This window comes from Stylophora pistillata, chromosome 4 (genome assembly GCF_964205215.1).
Source record: "Stylophora pistillata chromosome 4, jaStyPist1.2, whole genome shotgun sequence".
In the NCBI taxonomy this organism is placed as follows: domain Eukaryota; kingdom Metazoa; phylum Cnidaria; class Anthozoa; order Scleractinia; family Pocilloporidae; genus Stylophora; species Stylophora pistillata.
Window position 1 is genome coordinate 25,412,954 of NC_142522.1, and position 22,500 is coordinate 25,435,453.

The window sequence follows — 22,500 nt, forward strand, 5'->3', positions numbered from 1 at the left end:
TTAACATTATTATATTATATTAATTATTATTTATTACCACTTAATCATTGGAGGAATGCAAATTAGACAATATGTTCCTTAATCCTCTTTCTCTTGTGGAACAGGGTTCTTATAAATATGTGGGATGCGGCAGGTGTTCTATTCTGCATGTGAGACAAATATTTTACGAAAATTTTTTCTGGCGTTATCATACAACCTCTAGGTATTTTTGATGCTATATGTCTATCTTTTTTTTAAGGCTCTACGTGTGATCAACCAACCTCTCCTCATGGCTCAGTCATCATTCATCCTTCCAAGCGGGGAAGGTACCGAAACGGCGAAGTAATTCTGTTTGGCTGTAAACAGGGTTTTTATCTGAATGGACTGCCAATTATAACATGCAATGGGGACAAATGGACACAGACACAGTTCCAATGTCTGGGTATGGTGTAAATTCTCTTGGAAAGAAAACAAAACTTTCTAATGACCTAAGGAGTAGGTAGACCTTCGCGGTTGTCATTCGCCAAAAAAATAAAAAAATAAAAAAAACATTTTACGCATTACTTGAGGTATAACCGCCATGGAAAGGTTATGACATGGAGTGCAGACAGAAATTATTTCGTTTTTGTCTGATATAATCGTAAACTGAAAGGGGTGCGAATTCATCGCATTTCAAATCTGACCGCACAAATAAAACTTCTGCGCAATTTCAATCCTGAGGGGTTAGTCTTCAAAATCGTGTGGGGATTTTTCGATATTCTTATTGATTGCTTTGCAATTTATCTGTCAAGTTTGATGATCAAAATTGTACCGATACGCATTATGTCGGAGGCCACTGAGGAAGATCCATTTTGAAAATTGGAATTCTCCTATACAGTTTTCTAGGTTAGTATCAGTGTATCTTGTGAGTGTTCGGGCCAAATTTTAAGGCAGTCTGTAAAGTTTGCATACCCTATTAATTTGTTGTTAAGTTTGTACACCCCATAACTTTGTTTCAATTTTAAAGCGTCCTAAGCACGCGGCGGCAAAACTTAATGGCTGCTGATCGAGTGCGAGCAGCGAACATTGCCTGCTTTCGGTGAGGTTCTTTCGCCATTCCTCGTCGAATGTCTTTCTTTCCTGTACTGACAGCTAGCCTTCTTTTATAATTGCATCAATGGACCCTTCTTTTTATCCTTCCCCATTCACATTCTATTTTTCAACGCAGACAGAGAGCAAAAATGTCCAGATGTTTATGCGATTGAAATTCAAGGATCAGGATGTTTTGACGCAAGGAACCCTTCGGAAGTCACTTTGGCGGGCTAAAGAATTCATGCCACCTGTTCCGAAAAGACATTTTTGTAAATAACTCGCACATGTATCAATATTTTACCAAAAATTAGTTTGGAAACTATAGTAGAAGATAAAGCGCAGTTAAAAAAAATAAAATTCAAAGCTTGGTCATCGAACGTCTATAGTATCCTATAGATTGGCATTGTTTTGTGGTTCTTCATTTCACAGTAACATACACTGATGCTAAACATACAGCGATACTAACACGCAAAAACTGTTTTGCAGTTCAAACTTTTCGATTGCAAGGTGCACCCTTCTAGCAAAATCATAGATACAAAGTCTAAAGATAAAAAGAATTCTAACGCGACAAAAAAGAGCTTTTTGCTATTGTGGTCACTTGTCACCAGCTGTGGAATAATAAAAAGATTTAAAAATTTCTGCTCAACTCAAGATAGTTTTAAATTGACACTTTACGAAAAACGCAGGAGACAGTCTAATCAGAAGTATTTATCTCATTTCCTCGAACTACAAATTCTTTTGCTTCACTTAGGAATTTGTCCAGAGGTGCGGAACATTTTAAATGGTAAAGTATCCCACGTGACCCCACAAGTTGGCAAGGCAGCTATAGAATTTCGCTGTAATAATAAAAGTTTCCAGCTGATCGGTAGGACTAGGCTTGAGTGCATAGATGGACGATGGAATGGAAAGTTACCTTATTGTCATAGTAAGTTTTTGAAACCACAGTAAAACTAATTAACTTGCATCAGAACTGCACCGAAACTTTGACAACTCGACTCAACAGTGATTAAAACTGTTTGGAACGCAGCGTTTTTACTGTATTTTTTTATTACCATATACCACGAAGATGTTATTGAGAACTGAATATGTGCAAAATTCACTTGTAATGAATCTATTTTTCTTCTGTAGAGTTGCCGTCGTGTGTTCGTCTGCAAAGTCCAGCTAACGGTACATTACATGGCAATGACAACAGCCATAGTGCAGAAGCAAAATTCACCTGTTCTACAGGCTTTGATCTATTTGGGGCTTCAACATTAACATGCAACAAAGGCGTTTGGAGTTCACGTGTTCCAACTTGTAAAGGTAAACCGTATTATTTTCACCGACAAATTGCCCTCTTTTAAAAATGACTTCTTCCACATCTTCAGCACCAAAACTTTTCAGTTAGTTTTGTCCTTCTGTTGCGCCGTCTGCATCTGAGGGCTCAACAGGTTTAATGGTCACGTCATAAACCGTTGTTTAATGTTAATTTCTCAGCTTACTGCAAGAAAATCAGGGATCCTCCAAATGGACACGTGTTTGGCTCACGCTTCTCACACGGACAAGTGGTTTCTTTCAAGTGCAAACATGGCTACGAGTTGGGTGGAGATCGCACCCTTCGTTGTGTCAATGGAAGATGGAATTCTTCTATTCCGCGATGTAAAGGTATATAATTCAATGACATCCTAAAAATTATTTGTGCGAGTATATCGTGACTAATTTATTGTGCATAGCATATTCTTATAGTTCGGGTGGCATTGTCACAAATCTGTAGGAAATTCGACTAGATCTGTTTTAGTTAGATTTAAGTATTTTGTTTTGTTGCCGTCATGTCACTATGACGAAGACCTAGAAACACACATTGAATAACACTTTTTAGATTTTTCAAAAATAAAGTTGAAATCGATGGACCAAACATTAAAAAAAATTTTCTTCGAAGAGGATTACCAAAATGTACTCATGGTAATTTCTGTTAAGCCCCCACACTGCATTTCCCCGAATAAGCTCCCACCGCCAAGGCGATAGAGTGAAACAAGTCAGTGACCCTCTCAAATAAGTGTCTCTCTCTCCTCTCTCACTTTCTTAAATAGCTGGGATGCAAGGAAAACCTCTTCATATTGCAATTTAAACTTTTAAGCTTCAACTATAACGGAATCAGTATAAGAGAATAGTTTCTATCTCCACAAGCTTGCATAGTTCCTTTATGTGTGTTATCTGCTTTCCACCTTTGTCCTTTTGCCAAGCTAACTTAATAAGCCATCCCCCTCCTCGATTAAGTGCCCTCCCTTCGATTAGCGTCCCCTGCGTAGCCAAAATTTTAAACAAGCAGAAATACGGAATATGTAAAGAGTTGGCCTAAAAACCTTTTAGAGTTAAAATAAACGGCTGTTTATGGACATTTCTCTTTGTTATTTCTAGTCATGAAATGTACAAAACCCTCTATTCCGAGTAATTCACGCATTATATATCCACGAACGGATCAAGTGAGATACACACACGGCACAACTCTTTATCTGGCCTGTCATGAAGGCCATCTTTTGACGGGAGCGCCGATGATGGTGTGTAACTATACTACGTGGCTGAAAAGGGAGTTCAGGTGCATCGGTAGGTTTTCTCCAGTTTAAAAAAAATTTATTGTCATGTTACCGGTTTGACTTCGCTGACCCAATTCTCAGTTTATCCTATGGGACACTGACGTGTGTTCGACGTCAGCTCGTCGGAAAAAAAACTGCGAGCCTTGCATTCGCACGGCTCTGTTTCATTTCCCGTGGATGGGGTTTAGAAAAATGGACGTTAACCTACAACGAAACATTAACGACAAAATTAGTCGCGCTTTTCAAGAATTGTGATTTTATTGTTGTGATTTGAAAAAACGAGAACCTTTTTGTTAATTATTTTTTGTGGTCGTCCATTGTACTTCCGTTTATATATATATATAAGGGCCGGGTAGCGCTAGCGAAGCGAATTGAAATATTTTACAGTTTTAAGCGATTCAAAAATTGGCATTTTTTTCCCCATTTTTCAAATATTAGTGGCGGTCGCATCAAACCAGTTATATCCTTTGACCAATACTTCACCGATTCACTCATACATAAATCACAAACCCATCTCGCTCTTAAAAGAAAAATCACCCCGCGCAAATAACTACGCAGGAATAGATCTTTTACCCTGCTAATCTAAGCGTTTTGATTGGCACTTGCGCTAGTTTCGATACTAGCGATGGACGGGGGAATTTCTGGTTGAAGCCTTCTGTTATCCAAATTGCTGCAATGCAATAATCGCACCCAGGGCACGAGTCAAAGACATTTGAATAACAGCGGCATTCAAGTTCTTCGTTTCCCTGAAAGAAAAAGGGTCTGATGGATCAGGAAAAAATCGTTTAGCCGTGCCATCGCGTATGTCTTGCGTAACATAACACGCACTTACTTTACTCTACTTGTAGACAGATGTTTAACTTACAACAACGAAAAGAGCTTTAGCGCGACCCAACCCTTAATGAGTCCTAATTAGATTCAAACATGTTTTGGAATTCGCGGTCACATGATAAAATTCTAATTGTTTAAGCTATGTCATACTCAACGGGAAATATTTGGTTCTCGGTCTTCAGGTATGTCACGACTAAGCGTTTCCCAGGCCGGCCCTCCCACTCAGTTAACAAGTACCTCTTCATAAAATAAAATGTGATGTTTGCATAATTAACATACGCAGAAGCAGTACTAAGTGATCCATTGTTGCAACTTTGATAGCTTCCTGTCCCACCCTTGGACCAGTAAGGAGCGGAGTTATCACACATGTCACACGGAAGGGAGGTGGTGAAGTTGAGATAAAGTGTCATGCTAATTATACGTTGATTGGATCCTCAAGATTGAGCTGCATAAATGGAAAGTGGAATGACAGTATTCCCTCATGTGAAGGTATGTCGGATGCATGAAATTCCCACCAATCTAGGATTAAATGAAAGAAAAAAAATTCACGGGCTCCTCTTGGGAGATTCCACTTGGAAATAATTTCAAGTACAAATAAAAAGAAAAAAAAGGTTGAACGTCTCCGTTTAATACGGTGCCCCTGTAAGTGACAGAACATGAAATACGAGTCCTTAACTCGCCACATGTTGGATTAAATAGAACCATGACCAAGGATCCTTGAAGGATCAAACGTAGACTAATCACGTGCTGCCGATTACAGTTGTCGTGTCTTTATAATATAATATCCATAACTTATCAGGTAACCTTAGTTGAACATCAAATTCTCGTAACCAATTTACAAGGAAATGTGTAGTAGCTAGAGGGGAGAATTAAGAGCAAGTGTTACCAAAAATCAAACAGTTTTAAAATCTCCTGGCAACAACTTAAAAATCAATTTGGCCCATAATCTCATGTTAGGTAGACCTTAATGCAAAACAAAACACTGCATAGTTCATGTTGCTAAATATCGAATAGTTTTGGAGAAAATCGATAATCACTGAATTTTGTGAAAACGCAGCTTTTTCAATTCGAAAGTTAAGGGCGATTCACGGCGTCTCGCGTTACAAAATAAATCCCTCTAGGCCAATAAAATCAAACACATATTGTAGAACGACGTCAAAAGACACCGTGAAAACAGTTTTTAGCAATTCTCGACAATTTACTTTTGCAATCTAATTTAATTTGATCGACCTGTTTTTATCGAGAACAAAACTTATCTAGAATTAGCCTATTATTTTAGCTTGTGATACTCCATATACTTTGTTGAAAACCAAGCGTTTAAAAGCCAAAGAGTTGTTCTTTTAGAGCGCTAAGGGATTTTTCGGGGAATTGATTCAGAGCGAAGGAATTGATTTTTTAAGTTGGATAAATTGTGCTGTCGTTTTAACTTGTCCTTCGCGTGACATAACACTGCAACGCACATTACACTTGGGAGAAGCACCTAAAAAGTCAAGCAGAATATACTAAGTCCCTACATTAACGTGTAGAATCTTACCTTTTTGTCTTCGAATTTAATGATGAAGGAAACTGTATTCCTGAAGGTCTCGTTTGGTTCGTGAACTAATCGTGCAAAATCATTCCCCACGACATATCGGTGGTATCGTTTGTTTTGCATGCTTCGGACGTTTATAGCTTTTGTTGTGCGTATTCATTGCCTCCATTTTCCTCAAAAATGGTCTTAGAGTGCCTATCGTTAAGTCTTCTTTTCCGAAACTTTAGTTTTGATCTGAACAGTAAACCAAAGCGGGACCAAGAGACCTCAAGTCAAAAACATACATTATCACGCTTCAAGTGAAATCTACAACTACAGAATTGGAACGTAGAACAAATGACGAGTGGATCATAGTGATTTTTTATTAGGTATCAGCAAGTAAAAAGGAAAGACAAACGATACCCTGTTTAAAAAACAAATGAAGGTGAAAGAGTGACAAATGTGATCGCTGTAGAAAATTCATCACCTGAGGAAACAACAAAAGTTTCGCGACGTTGCCCAAGGGAAACCTTGTGAAATGATAAAAACGTCGTCGCTATAATTTGTAATCAAATGAATTTAATTGAGAATGTCGGTGCTAATTTAAAAGCAGGTGTCGGTTTTTGTTTAAGCGAACTAAGACAATTTGTTTGTAGTCTAAAAGTTGGGAACTTTCTTCAGCTAAACAAACAGAAGTAAGTAAGTAATTTATTTAAAGTCAATTACACAGGGAGTGATTGCCCAGATCTCCCGAGCCAGAGGCTCATGACAGAAGTGATTGACAGCGAAAATATATAAAGCGTTTTATATATATACAATATTAAAAAAAAAGGTTATTCGATAATAAATATAATATATAATGTAATGAGTTGATGCAATTTATATAGTGGCAACAAATCGTTGGAAATGATAAATATCAATTTGAACAATTGTTGCATTGGCAACGGGGAAAATCGAGCTTGCTAATTGATCCATATCAAACTCACGGGGTACAAATAGTCTCTTACTGAATTTCGTGACCACGCCCACTTCATCGGCCCACTCAAATCGAGTGCGATTTTTGGATGTTATATCATCTTGCCGACTCTCTGTATGAAAAGTTGGCAATGTACCACCGAAATATTGAACTATAATATCATGGCTTTCCATTTTGTGTATTTTCGTATTACAAAGTAAAGTTTTTCCCTCGTCATTTTCACCTTTTCCCGAGCGGGTGCGTCAAAATTAAGAAGGCGTTCGTGGTCAAAACAAGACCGAGCAAGGAGTCTTGGGCGATTTCTCTCTTACGCAAGCGCAAATTGAAAATGTTCCGCAAAAATCAAAGAGAGGAACAAATTTCCTTTGTTGTGATATGTAAATTGTCGAACAAGGAGCAGATTGAACCTCGTCAAATGGCTAGTCAAAACAGCCACACCTTCCTCCTTTTGCTCGTTTCCTGTTTTATAAGCGTGAAAGCAGTGGGAGAAGAATCGGGTAGCTCGGAAAGCGCTTCACCATCGTTTACTTACGAGATAAACAAGTAAGATTTGTAAAGTTATTTTCCGAAAGAGTCGGAATAAATACATTTTTTTCAGGTTAGATTGCTGTTTTTACCCTAAACGTCGTCCAATAAATTTTTGTTGCAGCCTACTAATCTATACAATTTCGAAGGAAAATATTCAGATGCTTCACCGTCCCCGAAGGGGGTTCTGTCCTGGTGTACCGGTTCACAAGGTAATTACCATTGTTCTTTCTTTGTTTAGGAGTTATCGGTTAGCTACTGTGTATTGTTTGGTCTTTTGTATTGGCTCTTGTGAACCGGTACAGGAGGACAGAACCCCGAAGGGTCTCCACTCATCGAAGCGTGTACTGTAGCCAATGTAGTGAATTTTCAGTCTCTTGTTGGGTTTGTCAACCTCCGTGACTTCAATATCATACAATTTTGTATATTTTCTCTGTGAAATGACCTTTTTAACAGGGGTGTATGCTGAGTGTTCGTTGCAGAATCGCTTTGGTTCTCTTATCTCTCTTTTTGGCTCGTCCGCCATTTTGAAAATTTGCTCAGGAAGGCATCTGGGTTAGCGGCCGCGCCAGGCTGGAACCGACAAAAACAAATGTCCATCGCAGTGGGGAAACAGTTTGATATGACGAAAAAGTGACACATTTTCAGCATACTTTGCAGACGAAGGTAACTGATTCCAATTTCGAGAAATAATATGTGAAAAAGAATTGTGCATGAATTGAGTACTGTAAGAATTCTGTTCAACATTATGGCCCCTGTTACGTAAATTGTAAGTTAGAATACGGGGCTTAAAAAAATTGCTAATGTAATTTGGGCCATTTTCCTTGAGACATTTAAAAAATATGACGAGCGATTGTTCTATGCGTCTATTTGACAGTGATCTCATGTCGATTAACTTAAGGGTAGATTCATAAGAACCTGAGTTATTTAGGTTTAAAACTGTTCTTAGACCATAAAGGTTTGCCTTTTCTAATTTATTACTAAACGTTTTTGTAAGACCATTGAAAAGAGGATTGCAGAAAAATGTATTCGAAATGAGGTAGAATAAAGCTTCTGTAGAGAGCTGTCATTGTGTTCTTTGGTACTAGGCGTTTTATCCGTCTCAGTGCCTCTACTTTTGCGTAGAATTTATTAAGGATTTCCTTTATGTGTTCCTGGAAATATAGTTTATTATCCGACTTTATTCCCAGGATCTTGAGGTGGTCTTTGGTTTCAATAACACCGTTTTCAAATAGAAGTTCATAATTGTACTTTGATTTACCCATTATCATTCCTTGCATTTTGTCATCGTTAGATTTCAGGAAATGTTCTTTTAGTCAGTTGGAGAGTTGAGCCATGTCTTGGTTCATAATGTATTGTGAGACCATTGAGCTTGTGTTGGAAGCATAGTGCGTTATATCATCTGCGTAGAGCCTTGGGAGTGAAGATGAAATGAAGTCGTTCATATCATTAATATATATGTTGAACAGCAAGGGGCTTAGAAGGCTTCCCTGAGGGACTCCACATTTGAGAAGGGGCCAGTGAGATGTTTTTTCATTGCATTTTGCTCTCTGTTTTCGTTCATCTAGGTATGCTTGTAACAACTTAAGTTCGGAGTCTTTGAAGCCATAAGCTTTTATCTCTGCGACGAGAAGGTTGTGACAGACGCTGTCAAATGCTTTTGCCGATAAATCAATTCCTACTGCTGCTACATCGTTTCTTTCGTTGAGTGCAGTTCTCTGTTGCTGCATCGTTTCTTTCGTTGAGTGCAGTTCTCCAGTCGTCTGTAAGTTTAATCAGAGCAGTAGCGCATGCGTGACCCTTAATGAATCCAGACATGTTCTGTGAGAGGATAGGGGTAAAGATAGCCGAAAGTTGGTCGTAGATTACTTTTTCAAATAATTTTGATATACCAGATAGAACGCTCACTGGCCGGTAATTCTTTTAGTTGGTTGACTCTTCCTTTTTGTAGATCGGCGAGACATTACTTAGTTTCCAGGCGCTGGGAATAGAGCTCGACTTGATGCAGTAGTTGTATAAAGTTGCCATGGGAGTATCTAATGCATGTGCTGATAATTTTAGTAGTTTGGGTGAGAAGCCGTCCGGGCCTGTTGCTTTGTTTGTGTTGAGCTTTGTAATATGACCACCAATAATCTCGGCGTTTATCTCTTGGAAGTCGAATTCTAAATCATAATGTTTGTTTTTGATGGCGGTAATACTAAGATGATCAGAGAAATCTTCCACTGATAACTGTAAAACTTGTTTGTCGATTCTTGGTTGAGCGAAGAACTTGTTGAAAACAACACTGGGATCTGGTACAACCTCGCCGTTTTCAATTAGGTTATCATTCATGCTAGATTTCCTCTTATTCGGTATTAAAGGCTTCATCAACTTCCAGAATTGAGCATTGGATGTTGTTGTTGATGATGCTGCGTCGTTGCAGAATTGTTCTAGCGATTTTATTTTCAAGTTAGTCACCACGTTACGTTAAGTTACGTATCTTTCTACGTTACGTTAAGTATCTTTCTCATAGCCAATGCGTAAAGTAAAGCATAGTAGCGGCTCCAATATCTTCGACAAGAGCAACTATCTCACACCACAACAAATAGCACGATTTTTTGTCGCTTGTCAGCAAAGAAAACGTATAGCGTGGATCAATCCAGTGAGGAAGAAGAACTAGAAAGGAATGAGCTGATGACAGAGAAGGCAATCGAAGAACGGTCCGACGAAGTAACGAAGCGTTAGCTCTTCAGCATCCTATTATGTACGAAACATACAACATCTGTGAGATCGTAGATCAGTCTAAACTGGCGAAGTTTTCGATACGAACACTGCAGAACATCTGTGCAGCCGTAGAACTACATGTAGCATCCATGACTATCAAGCGCAAGCAGCCTTATATGGAATTATTGAAGGCGTTGTGGCCAGGCGTGGCCGCAAAACCGGTACGGAGTTGTAGTAATGCTGACGAGAATATGTAGAGATTAACCTACGAAACAGTCAGTTATGTCGAGAATGTCTTTCTTGCGGTGAAATGAAATTGATGGCTCTGTTTGGTGTTATGTGTGCCGTATAAAGAATTTTTATGGAGGCACTATTTTAAGGGTGACGACTGACGGGGGTTGTAAAGTATATCGTCAAAATCATCCTGGTAGCTTTTACGATAGAAGCCGGGGAAAAGCCAACGAAAAACGTGTAATAGGAAATGTAATAATTTTTCATAAACTAGTTAAGTCTGTGCAGAGAAAGGAATCATAGCGACGCCCACAAAGGGAGAATCTTGTACATCCTCAAGTAGATAAAAGATTTCTCAGAAATTTTGAAAAAGGTTGGTCTAATGTAAAATATTTTCAAGCTATCCCATGAGTTATAATTTAAGGCCAATCATAAGAAATCTTCCAATTTCATTTTCAAAATTATTTTAACTACGTCATGTTATCAACCATTTTTTAGCGAGAAATCCTTCGAAGTGAAACGCCCACTGGACAGAGAACAAACCGTTCTCGTTTTTTAGATCCAAACAGGGGCAAATAATACTCTTCTTGTGAAAACGGTCAGAATGAAAAAAAGTCATAAGCGTCTCGTCCTGACGAAAACCTAAGTTAGAGGAGGAATGGCACCAGTCAATGAACACCAGATGTACCTGCCAGTTGTAATGATTCGGGGACCATTCCACACACACTTTGTAAGTCAGTGCTTTGATAAAGAAAAACCGGACCTGTACGTTTAGAACTAGTGGTGGGAATCGTTAGTTACAATTTTTGAACACTGAAGGCTAAAGGGTGTAGTCAATCACGCGACCAGGAGTCCTTATGGGCTCCTGAAGTGACCAATTAATTTGGATTTCTTTTTTCAAGTTTTTTTTTTTTTTAATTAGGTTTGTCATCTATCATTCCTCGTGGATGTCTTTTACTATAGTATTTGGAAAATGTGCATAAAGCCATCTAGTCTTTATTAAAATTAGTTTGCCCAAGAATTCATTGTCGTTGACCAATCGTGTGCAGGTGATTCCGTTTAACCCACTGAGGCAATAATGTTCTTACCCTTTTCATAGCTGGTGACCATCATGAACGGGCTGAATCATTTGAAAACAAAGCTACGTGATGACAGTTTTGAAATTGATTCAGAGGCTAGACCTTGTTTTCCGAGTGGTTCATTCACTTTACGAAGAAAGATGGTTTATGTGAATTATCACCGTAGAATGGAGCTGAGGGTATGAAATGTAGAAATTGATATTGAAACTAAAAAGAATCGTTGGTTTGAAATGTTTAGCAGCAGCATTATATCAAGGGTTCATGATTTTCTAGCCACAGAAGTCCGTACGGGTGAACTTCTGCTCTCAATTCCGGAAATAAAAATTGGTCACGTAACCGTTAAGCGGTTTCCTTGCAGCATTACCGTAGATACATGTTCGGCGAATCCAACAGGCTGAGAACGCCCAGCTCCGTCCGCAAAGGAAAATGTAAGTTGTTATTATACTCTGAAAATGTGAAAATCTTAATATGCTGGTAAAGAAGGTCAAATGAGCCTTTAATTTCATGATCAAAAGATTTGATTCTTTCCCGAAATTGTCACTGATTTAAGACAGGTTTCCAATGTGTCAGTTTTTAATAGACGGCTCGTTAAATTGTTTGCCTTTGGTTTGCTTATTGGTTCGAATTTGATTTGATTTGATTTTGGAGGAAAGACAAACGAAAATTACTTTTAAATCTGATGTCTGATCTTAAATTCAGAGATAAGGTCGGGAAATCTTCACACCAAAACATCTCACGTCCGGTCTCACGCTGGCGTGTGACCAAACACTACAGCTGCGTTATCTTTAAAAAATTATCTTGTAGTTTGAGTGAAATTTGTATCAAACGAAGTGACAGCAGAAATGAAATCTACCTCTTTGATATTAAAACATTTTTTTAAAGTTTTTACGTCAATCCCGCTTTTGATTGAAAGCTATTTTTGAAACAATTGTATTTCTGTGTGTTACTTCATAAATTGGAAGGTCGGTTAAAAACAGATAGTTTTATCCAACTTTAAAATTCAATTTCTTCGCGTTAAATCATTTCCCCAAAAAATCCTTTGGAAATGTAAGGTTATTTTTTAGTAAGTTGTCATCTTAATCAGTGAAAGAGGGTTCGCGGAAAGTAGTTATATTTTCAAAGTAAATGGAAGAGAATTGTTCAAATTCCTTTTCACACATTTTGGCATCATTCTACAATATTCAGTAGATTTCATTTCTCTACAGTGTGTTATTTCGTTAAGCGAAGCCTTCTTTTTCGCCCTAAATTGTAAGCTCAAATTATGGCAAATTCTTAGGATTCGGTTATTATCGATTTTCTCGAAAACTAATCGATATTTAGCCAAACAAACGATGCAGTGTTTTCTTTTACATCGAGGTCTACCTAACCTGAGAATATGGGCCAAATTGAATCTTGACCTGTTGCCACGAAATGTTTGACCGATGGTAACATTTGCTCTTAACAATCAGATCTTGGGAGTTAAAGGGTTAAAACAGGTTCCACTGTATCATACGTCATGTTTATGTACTGTGCCATAAATTTGTGAACAAGATATGCTATTCTTTGTCAAATCTGTTACTTGCATGTAACTCAGGTTTGCATGGCAAGTCATATGTCAGAACAGTAGATCAACAACAAGTCTACGTAGAAATATCACTTTGCTAACTTACACACCGAGCTGAAATGGAACTGCTTTTTTTTTTCATTCATTATATGTTGTTGTTGTTGTTGTTGGATTAAATAAAACCATAGCCTGGAACCCTTGAAGGATTAAACGTAGATTGATCTCGTGCAGCCGATTACAGTTGTAGCGTCTTTCTTGCGTAATTAACCATCTAGTTCTCTCATTGATTTATATTTCCCCAAACAGCTTCTTGCCAAGATCCTGGCGATCTTTTACATGGTAATAAAATTGGAGACAACTTTAGTCACGGCCAAAGAGTATCATATTCTTGTAATGGAAACTACGTCTTGGAGGGTGCGCGTACCGCCGAGCAGATGTTCGGACGGCCGATGGAGTGACAAGATGCCAAGTTGCCGAGGCAAGTTTTGACCTCCTTTTTTAACAAGTCAGATCATTTTTTTTTCTTTATCAAGATATCAGTATTAAAACATGTCAGTTATCATCCGGGTTTCACAACAAACTAGAGAAATCTCTTTTTGATTCCGAGGGCACCAAACACGAGAGGAATCACCTTTATCTACCGAATGACAGCTAATCGACCAAGTAACCTTTATCTAAATAAAGGTTCTACAGAACAGAAGTATTATAAAAACACAAAGAAAAATTATGACATAACTGACCACTTAGCGTAAGCAGACTCAAAATACTACTAACACTGATTTTGGGAGATAAAAATGGATTTAATAGAAATATAATTCTCAGTTTCATTTGATTGTTTTCGCTTGAAGTGACCGTTCAATAGAGGTAGAGGTCGATACAAACAGGACGTTGGGACTCAGTAAACGGTGACCACAACCACTTTATAGAAGAGACCGCTTAATAGAGGTGAAATCTACAGTGATTCAGGGAGGAAAAAATTCAGAACGTTGACAACCGACCGCTAAATACCGGGTGACCGCTTAATACGGTGCCGCTTAATAATGGTTCGACTGTAGTTAACAGAAACGTGAAATGCGAGCCTTTTAACGCGCGACCTGTTGGTTTAAATTGAATCATAAACTGAGACCCTTGAAGCTATCGCATCTTTCTTGCATAAGTAAATGGAAAATGGAAAGATTGCAAAAGCGCGCGTTGCGGATAATACTCCCAACTTATCCTATGCAGAGGCTCTGGTAGCTCTAGACATTACGTCACTATACGAGAGGAGGGAGGCTTTGAGTAACACTCTATTCGACCAAATTGTAAAGGACCAAAGCCATGAGCTCCATAATATGCTTCCGTCACGCAACGAGTCCACTTATTGCACCCGTAGCCAGAGGTACTTCAAACTACCGATTTGTAAGACCAATAGGTTTGTAACTGACACTCCGTTACAGTTTGAAATACGTACCTTTTTTAATCTCGACGATTCACTTGTACATAACACACACAGAAAAAATACAGCATCAACAATGCGAACTTAAACCCAACGAAACTAAAATACAACGAAAGGAATACGAGAAACTACAGGAAAATACAAACGAAAGCGTAACTACTTACAAGATCTGTACGGCACTCCGGAATAACAACGACTGAATGAAAATCACAACTACGATGTTATATAGCGGATAAAAGGCTAAAACAATAGACTAAACAAGGCTACACAATACTCAAAGGCGATTACATGAAACAACGCTGACAAACTTAATTTACATTTTGACAGCACGAAAAAATACAAACCAATAAATTCAGAACTGAACTATCGAGACGAGAACTATTTACACTAATTACAATTAACAAAGACGAACGACAGAACTGATAAGAAAAAAAAAAAAAAAAAACTCTCTTGGCTACAAGGTTTAAAAACAGTTTTATTATGGCGAACAGTTCTGACTATTATTATCAAACTACACCTAGACGAGTACAAATAACGCCATAGACGAGTACAAATATCACGCGGTATTGGCGCGTCTGATGAGATATATTTAGTAGTAATCTTAATTATTAGTATTATGGTATTGATACCTCCCCTTTTGTATTTTATTGTAGGTTAAATTTTAAACTTTTTTTCTTTTTCAGTAGTTTATCATATATTTATAGATAAGGTTTAGTTTCATTGTAAAGTAAGTCACAGTTCAGCCGGTCCGGAGGCTGCAATGATTTTATTCTTTAATAAAGCTATCTCTATCTCTCTCGAAAAGTAATGATCTAGTTCTCTCACTGATTCTATATTTTCCAAAACAGCTTCTTGCCAAGATCCTGGCGATCTTTTACATGGTAATACGATTGGCGACAACTTTAGCCACGGCCAAAAAGTATCATATCTCTGTAATAGGAATTACGTCTTGGAGGGCGCGACAACGAGCACATGTTCAGATGGCGTGTGGAGCAACCAGATGCCAAATTGCCGAGGTAAGTTCTGACTTCCTATCTCAGCAAGACACAGCATTTTTTTTAAAACACATCGATATTAAATTTGGTCAGTAACCATACGGGTTTCACAAAAAAACTAGAGTTTTTGTTTTATTTCGAGTGCTTCAAACAAGAGACGAATGACCTTTATTAACCGATTGACCATTATCGACCGAACTAATCTAAATACCTCTAAAACAAAACAGGAAACCCTTGGCACTTACATCAGCGTCCACAGGACAATGAACCTTGAATAAAAATCAGCATATTACTGCTCTCAGGCAATGAATGTAGAGTTGCTTTTGCAACTTCCAGAATTAAGGAAAGGACGTGAAGTAATGATCAAATATTGCTTTTTATGATATCATCATCGAAGTAATAAATAAAATTGTTTGTGTATGTGCATTGATACATCAAACAATTGATTGTAGAAAAGAGGAAACCGTACTAAGCATACTTAAAAAACCCATTTTTTAAGGATCAATATTGAAAATAAAGAGTTTAGTAACTTTAAGGTAGCTACTTCAGCTATTTCCAACTACTGTCACTAATTACTGAAAATTCCTCTGGTGCACAAGAATGCATCTTCATTTTTAAAGATGACTGACTTGCTCACATCTAGATATATATGCAACGTTTTAGGCACGTTTACCCACCCCCCTGTGATGCTGCATAGCATTTCCTGAATTAAATTACAGCATAACGATGGTGATAAAAATGTAAGTTTCTGTTTTAAATCGAAAGTGATTTGACTCCATAGCACCATGTGCCGGACCTACCGCACCTCCAAAAGGGCAAATAGTGGGCCGAGATCACCGACATGGAAAATCTGTAACGTTTTTATGTTTTACTGGCTATACAAGAGTTGGCTCCTCCCCCATCAAATGCTATGATGGGCAATGGGACAAACCATTTCCAGTCTGCAAAGGTTAGGGAAGCTTGATTCTTATGTTTTCAAAAACTTAATTGCATTCTTAAGATAAAAACTGCTATAGCTGCTAATAATAGCTGTTTTTATGTTTGCGAAAACTAAATTGCACTTTTTAAGATAATAACTGAAATTCTTTTATGATCAACAAGGCATTTGTGGCACTCTGAGAAATCCCTATAAAGGAAAAGTGCGCGGGAAGAATCCTTCCGGCCGTTTCCTTGATGGAGATGTAGCAACGTTCTCTTGCGACAATGGTTATGACTTGTTTGGTAAAAAGAGAATTCGTTGCGTTAACAGAGTATGGGACTCCACCGTACCTCAATGTAAAGGTGAGTGTATGTCGTACACATGCTGATGGATACGCTTTGATGATTTTTCAGAGCGACTTACTGAAAAAATGGTTCGCATGATGTTAAATTCAAGTATAATGGCTTAAGGTAAGGAACAGGCCAAAACACCCATTGAACTGAATAAGAATGTTGAACAAATTTGTTTCTTTCAAATAAAAATTGTACTTAAATAAAAAATACTCTATTCTCACTTCATTCACGAAAAAGACATGAACCTCAAGGGTTCTTTTTTTTTTTAACTTTTAAAAGGAAACCTATGAAAACTATCAGGTCTCAGTTTCTGATAACAAGACGGATCTTCCAGACATAAATCGCATGTATTCTTACTGACTGTTTTTAGGTAATACCTAAAGACGCAGATTCATATCGTTTGACTCCTTCTTTGCAGCTCGTTGCAGAGGTTCGGGAAGACCCGTTAACGGTTATGTCAAATTAGGCCTACAAAATATAGGGGAAATGATTAAGCATGGCGAAAATATCACTTACGGCTGCTTGGACTCTTACACCATGGAGGGCAGTGGTGCTCAAGTATGTGACAATGGTCGATGGACGAATGTTGTTCCTAAATGCAAAGGTCTGTATCGATTTAGTTTAGAAAACGTACTCAGCAAGCTCTTAAGGGACTTTGTTAGCTACAAAACACTTAAAAACCTTTGGTGCAAGAGAATGCTTTCGAAATGCTTACAATATTCTACTGAAATGTTTGGGAAACTTACAAATTGGCAGAACTTATAAACATAGTTGATAAACGCTGTTTTTCTCCTCCTGCCTACCTACTATATAGTATTGAAGAACACAGTCATGGGCATATGAAGACCCAAATAATAAGGATCCGGTTTTGTTGATGTACCAGACCAGTATCACCGAATTTGATCTATAGATATACTGAATACTGATTTATTTCACAAATAGATTCCAAGTTTCTGTGCGTTGTTAAAGTAATAGCCAGAAATGATTTCAAAATGTGGCTGGAACAAGAAAGTGGCAAACGAGGCGCAGCCAAAATTGTCACCGATGTTCTTACCACATTTTTTACGTCTATTGTAATCTTTTACTCTACAGACCCTCGGCAACATGAAATCTTTTTGTATATATATTATATATAATTTTATGATTAAAAAGCAACGTGACAAAGTTTTGTTGATGGTGATGACGTGTTTGCGTCTTTCCCCAATAGATCATGAGTAGGAACCAATCAAATTGCGCATGTAATTTCGCTTAATTATTTCATACACGAACCTTACCCTGAAGTGAGGCATCTCTCTTTGAGAAACAGGGGATGGAAAATTTGGTCCAATTATGCATATGAATCACTGGTTTACTGATCGATAAGAAACCTGTTGCCTTTCATCGACAAGTTCGTATGATAATGAGCTATTTATAAGTCTTTCCTATGGCTAACTACTGTAGCTTCATGTGTACCTCCGCTGGACATACATAACGGACGAGTACTTGGCAAATATTTTGGCCATGGAAAAACTATTGACTACCGATGCAATGGAGATTATACCCTCGAGGGGCCAAGGAGATTGACCTGTGAGAATGGAAAGTGGAACTCGAATACCCGTTGGTACAATGGCACAAAGAGAAAAAGAATTTTTAGAAGCTACACATTTGACAAATAGGAGCTTCTGAATAGCCATTGCTACGGTAGCACAGATAAAGAAGATGTCATTGTAAAAAAGTATTGAGATTGGAGCGAAGACAGCTGTTCATTTACGAGATAAAAGGATAAACTAATAAACTTAACACGTGTCTGTTCTTCATAAGTTACATGTAATACAAGCATATATCAGCTAGAACTATTTTCCACTGGTTAAAACTTGCAATCAAAGTTTTAAATTGTTACTCTTTTAGCATCATGCAAAGATCCAGGATCGCCTGCTAATGGAAAAACAGATCAACAGGGCTTAGGCCACAATGTCTTGGTTCATAATGTATTGTGAGACTATTGGGCTTGTGTTGGAAGCATAGTGCGTTATATCATCTGCGTAGAGCCTTGGGAGTGAAGATGAAATGAAGTCGTTCATATTATTAATATATATGTATATGTGCACGATCCTTCGCAGTAAAGCACTATTTAAGCAATAGTGAAAATCAGACCTGGAAAAAATTCAGGCCTGTACGGGATTCGAACCACTGACCTCTGCGATACTAGTGCAGCGCTCTACCAATTGAGCTAACAAGCCAACTGGGAGCAGGTCATCAAATTCATTCAACATAAACCCGTAGATGATAAATCAAACAACAAACATATGAAATACATATATATGAACTGCGGTTATGAAACGTATATGTGCACGATCCTTCGCAGTAAAGCACTATTTAAGCAATAGTGAAAATCAGACCTGAAAAAAATTCAGGCCTGTACTCCCAGTTGGCTTGTTAGCTCAATTGGTAGAGCGCCGCACTAGTATCGCAGAGGTTAGTGGTTCGAATCCCGTACAGGCCTGAATACTTAAAAAAACCTTTTCTTAGTATTACCCACCCTTCTCTGATGCTGCATGGCATTTGCTAAAGTTACAGTAAAGTATAACAATGATGATAAAAAAAGATAATTTTCGGTTTTAAATCAAAATTGCTTTGACTCCATAGCACCGTGCGCCAGACCTGCCGCACCCACAAACGGCAGAGTAGCGGGTGATTTCAGACATGGAAAGTCTCTAAGGTTCTTTTGTCGTTATGGCTATGCAAGAGTTGGCTCCTCTCCCATCAAATGCATTGATGGAAAATGGGAAAAACCTTTTCCAGTCTGCAAAGGTTAGGAAAGCTTGATTTTTGTCTTTCCAAAAGCTAAATTGCATACTTGAATGAAAAAATGTTATAGCGACTAATATCTCTTCTTTTGTTTGCTAAAACTAAATTTCACTTTTAAGGTAATGACTACAATTCTTTTACAATCAACAAGGCATTTGTGAAACTCTGAGAAATCCCTCTAAGGGAAAAGTGCACGGGAAGAATCCTTCCGGCCGTTTCCTTGACGGAGATGTAGCAACGTTCTCTTGCGACAATGGTTATGACTTGTTTGGTAAAAAGAGAATTCATTGCGTTGGCAAAAAATGGGACTCCACCGTACCTCAATGTAAAGGTGAGTGTATTTCGTACACATGCTGATGGATACACGTCAATAGCTTTTCATAGCGACTTCTGAAAATGGTTCGCATGATGTTAATTTCAAGTTTAATAGCTTTATTTCAGGTAAAGAACAGGCCAATGCACCCATTGAACTGATTTAGAATGTAGAAAAATTCTGTTTCTTTCAAATAAAAATTGTACTTAGATGAAAAAAAACCCTATTCTCACTTCATCCACGAAAAAGACAGGAGCCACAAAGTTTCTTTTTTTTTAACTTTTAAAAGGAAACCTATGAGAACTATCAGGTCTTAGTTTCTAACAAGATAGATCTTCCAGACATAAAATCGCATTTATTCTCACGGACTGGTTTTAGGTAGTACCTAAAGACGCAGATTCATATTGTTTGACTCCTTATTTGCAGCTCGTTGCAGAGTTTCGAGAAGACCCGTTAACGGTTATGTCAAAATAGGCCCAAGAAACATAGGGGAAATGATTAAGCATGGCGAAAATATCACCTACGACTGCTTGGACTCTTACACCATTGAGGGAAGTATTGCTCAAATATGTGACAATGGCCGATTGACAAATGTTGTTCCTAAATGTAAAGGTCTGTATCGATTTATTTTGGAAAACGTACTTAGCAAGCACTTACGGGACTTTGTTGGGTACAAAACACTTAAAAACATTTGGTGCAAGAGAATGCTTTCGAAATGTTTACAATATTCTACTAAAATCTTAGTGAAACTTGAAAATTGGCAGAACTTATAAACATAGTTGATAAACTATGGCAATCGTTCGCTGTTTTTCCCTTCCTGCCAACCCACTGCAGCATTGAAGAACACAGTCATCGACACATGAAGACCCAAATAATAAGGATCCGATTTTGTTGATGTACCAGACCAGTATCTGATTTATAGATATACCGAATACTGATTTATTTCACAAATAAATGCCAAGTTTCCGTGCGTTGGTAAAGTAATAGCCAGAAATGATTTGAAAATGTGGCTAAAACAAAAAAGTGGCAAACGAGGCGCAGGCAAGATTGTAACCGATGTTCTTACCACATTTTTACGTCCTCTCTAATCTATTACTCTACAGACCAAAGGCAACATGAAATCTTTTTGTCTCCTGTTTATATATAATTTTATGATTAAAAAGTAACGTTACAAAGTTTTGTTGATGGCGATGACGTGTTTGCGTCTTTCCCCAATAGATCATGAGTAGGAAGCAATAAAATTGCGTGTGTAAATCGGTTTATTTATTTCTTACATGAACCTTACCCTGAGGCGCGGCATCTCTCTTTGAAGCACAGGCGATGGTAAATTTGGTCCAATTATGCTTCTGAAACATGAGTCTACTGATCGATAAGAAACCGGTTGGCTTTCACCAACAAGTTAGTATGATGTTGACTTCTTCGATCATATATCTTTACTTTGGCTAACTACTGTAGCTTCATGTGCACCTCTGCGGGACATAAGAAACGGGCGAGTATTTGGCAGAAATTTTGGCCATGGAAAAACTATTGACTACCGCTGCGATGAAAGTTATACCATTGAAGGGCCAAGCAGATTGACGTGTGATAATGGAAAGTGGAACTCCAATCCTCCTGTGTGCAGAGGTCAGTCAAGAAGAATCATTGTTGTTACTCATTTGACCAATAGGAGCCTCTGAAAACACGTTGGTACAGTAGCACAAAGAGAAAAAAAAATCTTTAGTAGTAATACTTTTGACAAATAGCAGCCTCTGAATAGCCATTGCTACGGGAGCACAGAGGTGGCAGATGTCATTGTAGAAAAGCATCGACTTTGGAGCAAAAAAAATTGTTCATTTATGAGATGAAAGGATAAACTAATAATTGTAACACGTGTCAGTTCTTCCTACGGTACATCCAATACATGCACAGGCTAAACATATTTACCGCTGGTTAAAACTAACAGCCAAGGTTTTCTCTTTTTTTTTTTTTTTGTAGCATCATGCAAAGATCCAGGATCACCTGCTAACGGCAAGATACAACAACAGGGCTTTGGCCACAACTCTTTGGTATCGTTTTCCTGTAACAAAAATTATCAGCTTGAGGGAGAAAAACAGATTCGATGCAACGATGGCGCTTGGAGTGACAATCTCCCGAAATGCGTTGGTGTGAAAATTTTTGATGTTTTTTTTTTTTTTTTAACTTAACCGATCTAACGAAACCGTTGTAATATTATGCCATTCATTCAATTTTTTACATAACTTAGAATTAATGTTTCTCTTATACTTTTTCCTCTCCAACGTGTATTCCGGTTTCTCTCTTGTTACTATAGCCGTGTGTCCAGATCCCGGTATTCCATCTAAAGGCAAACGCTTTGGCGACAATTTCAAGACCGGTAGTACAGTCACGTTTAAGTGCAGAACAAACTACGATTTAATAGGAAACAACACAATGCGGTGTGAGGACGGAATTTGGAGCGGTAAAGTTCCAATTTGTCAAGGTATAAAATGTTATTTGAGATGGTTTGAGAGGTGACTTAGCACACCCATTTATTATATAAGTGATTGGTTGGGTACCTTGCGTAGCAAGCGCGTTTAATACAAAAGGATTTTAACTTTTTGTCGGACAATAAAACTCTTTGAAAATCACTGAAATAAAATTGCTCTTGTATTTGTTTTCCTCAGTAAGTGGGGAAGTGTTT

The 22,500-nt window shown here is 37.9% G+C and overlaps 1 protein-coding gene across 3 annotated transcripts in view; it reads left to right on the plus strand.

The window, feature by feature from the left end:
• The window catches only part of LOC148733021 (CUB and sushi domain-containing protein 1-like), a 32,079-nt gene that overhangs the window by 4,284 nt on the left and 5,295 nt on the right, over positions 1 to 22,500 (plus strand). Inside the window, exons 1-13 of one of the 3 annotated variants that reach the window (XM_088756715.1) lie at positions 8,064 to 8,131; positions 11,837 to 11,906; positions 13,328 to 13,499; positions 15,305 to 15,472; positions 16,233 to 16,400; positions 16,553 to 16,732; positions 17,142 to 17,327; positions 19,349 to 19,513; positions 19,662 to 19,841; positions 20,250 to 20,435; positions 21,279 to 21,446; positions 21,798 to 21,965; positions 22,132 to 22,299. In XM_088756715.1, the coding sequence (XP_088612841.1) occupies positions 13,358 to 13,499; positions 15,305 to 15,472; positions 16,233 to 16,400; positions 16,553 to 16,732; positions 17,142 to 17,327; positions 19,349 to 19,513; positions 19,662 to 19,841; positions 20,250 to 20,435; positions 21,279 to 21,446; positions 21,798 to 21,965; positions 22,132 to 22,299 (1,879 nt within the window). In that variant the 5' untranslated portion in view covers positions 8,064 to 8,131; positions 11,837 to 11,906; positions 13,328 to 13,357. Of the gene's footprint in view, positions 1 to 238; positions 422 to 1,801; positions 1,976 to 2,178; positions 2,353 to 2,526; positions 2,695 to 3,447; positions 3,634 to 4,775; positions 4,944 to 8,063; positions 8,132 to 11,836; positions 11,907 to 13,327; positions 13,500 to 15,304; positions 15,473 to 16,232; positions 16,401 to 16,552; positions 16,733 to 17,141; positions 17,328 to 19,348; positions 19,514 to 19,661; positions 19,842 to 20,249; positions 20,436 to 21,278; positions 21,447 to 21,797; positions 21,966 to 22,131; positions 22,300 to 22,500 lie in introns of those variants that run through there. The other 2 variants (XM_088756713.1, XM_088756714.1) reach the window with 2 other exon arrangements.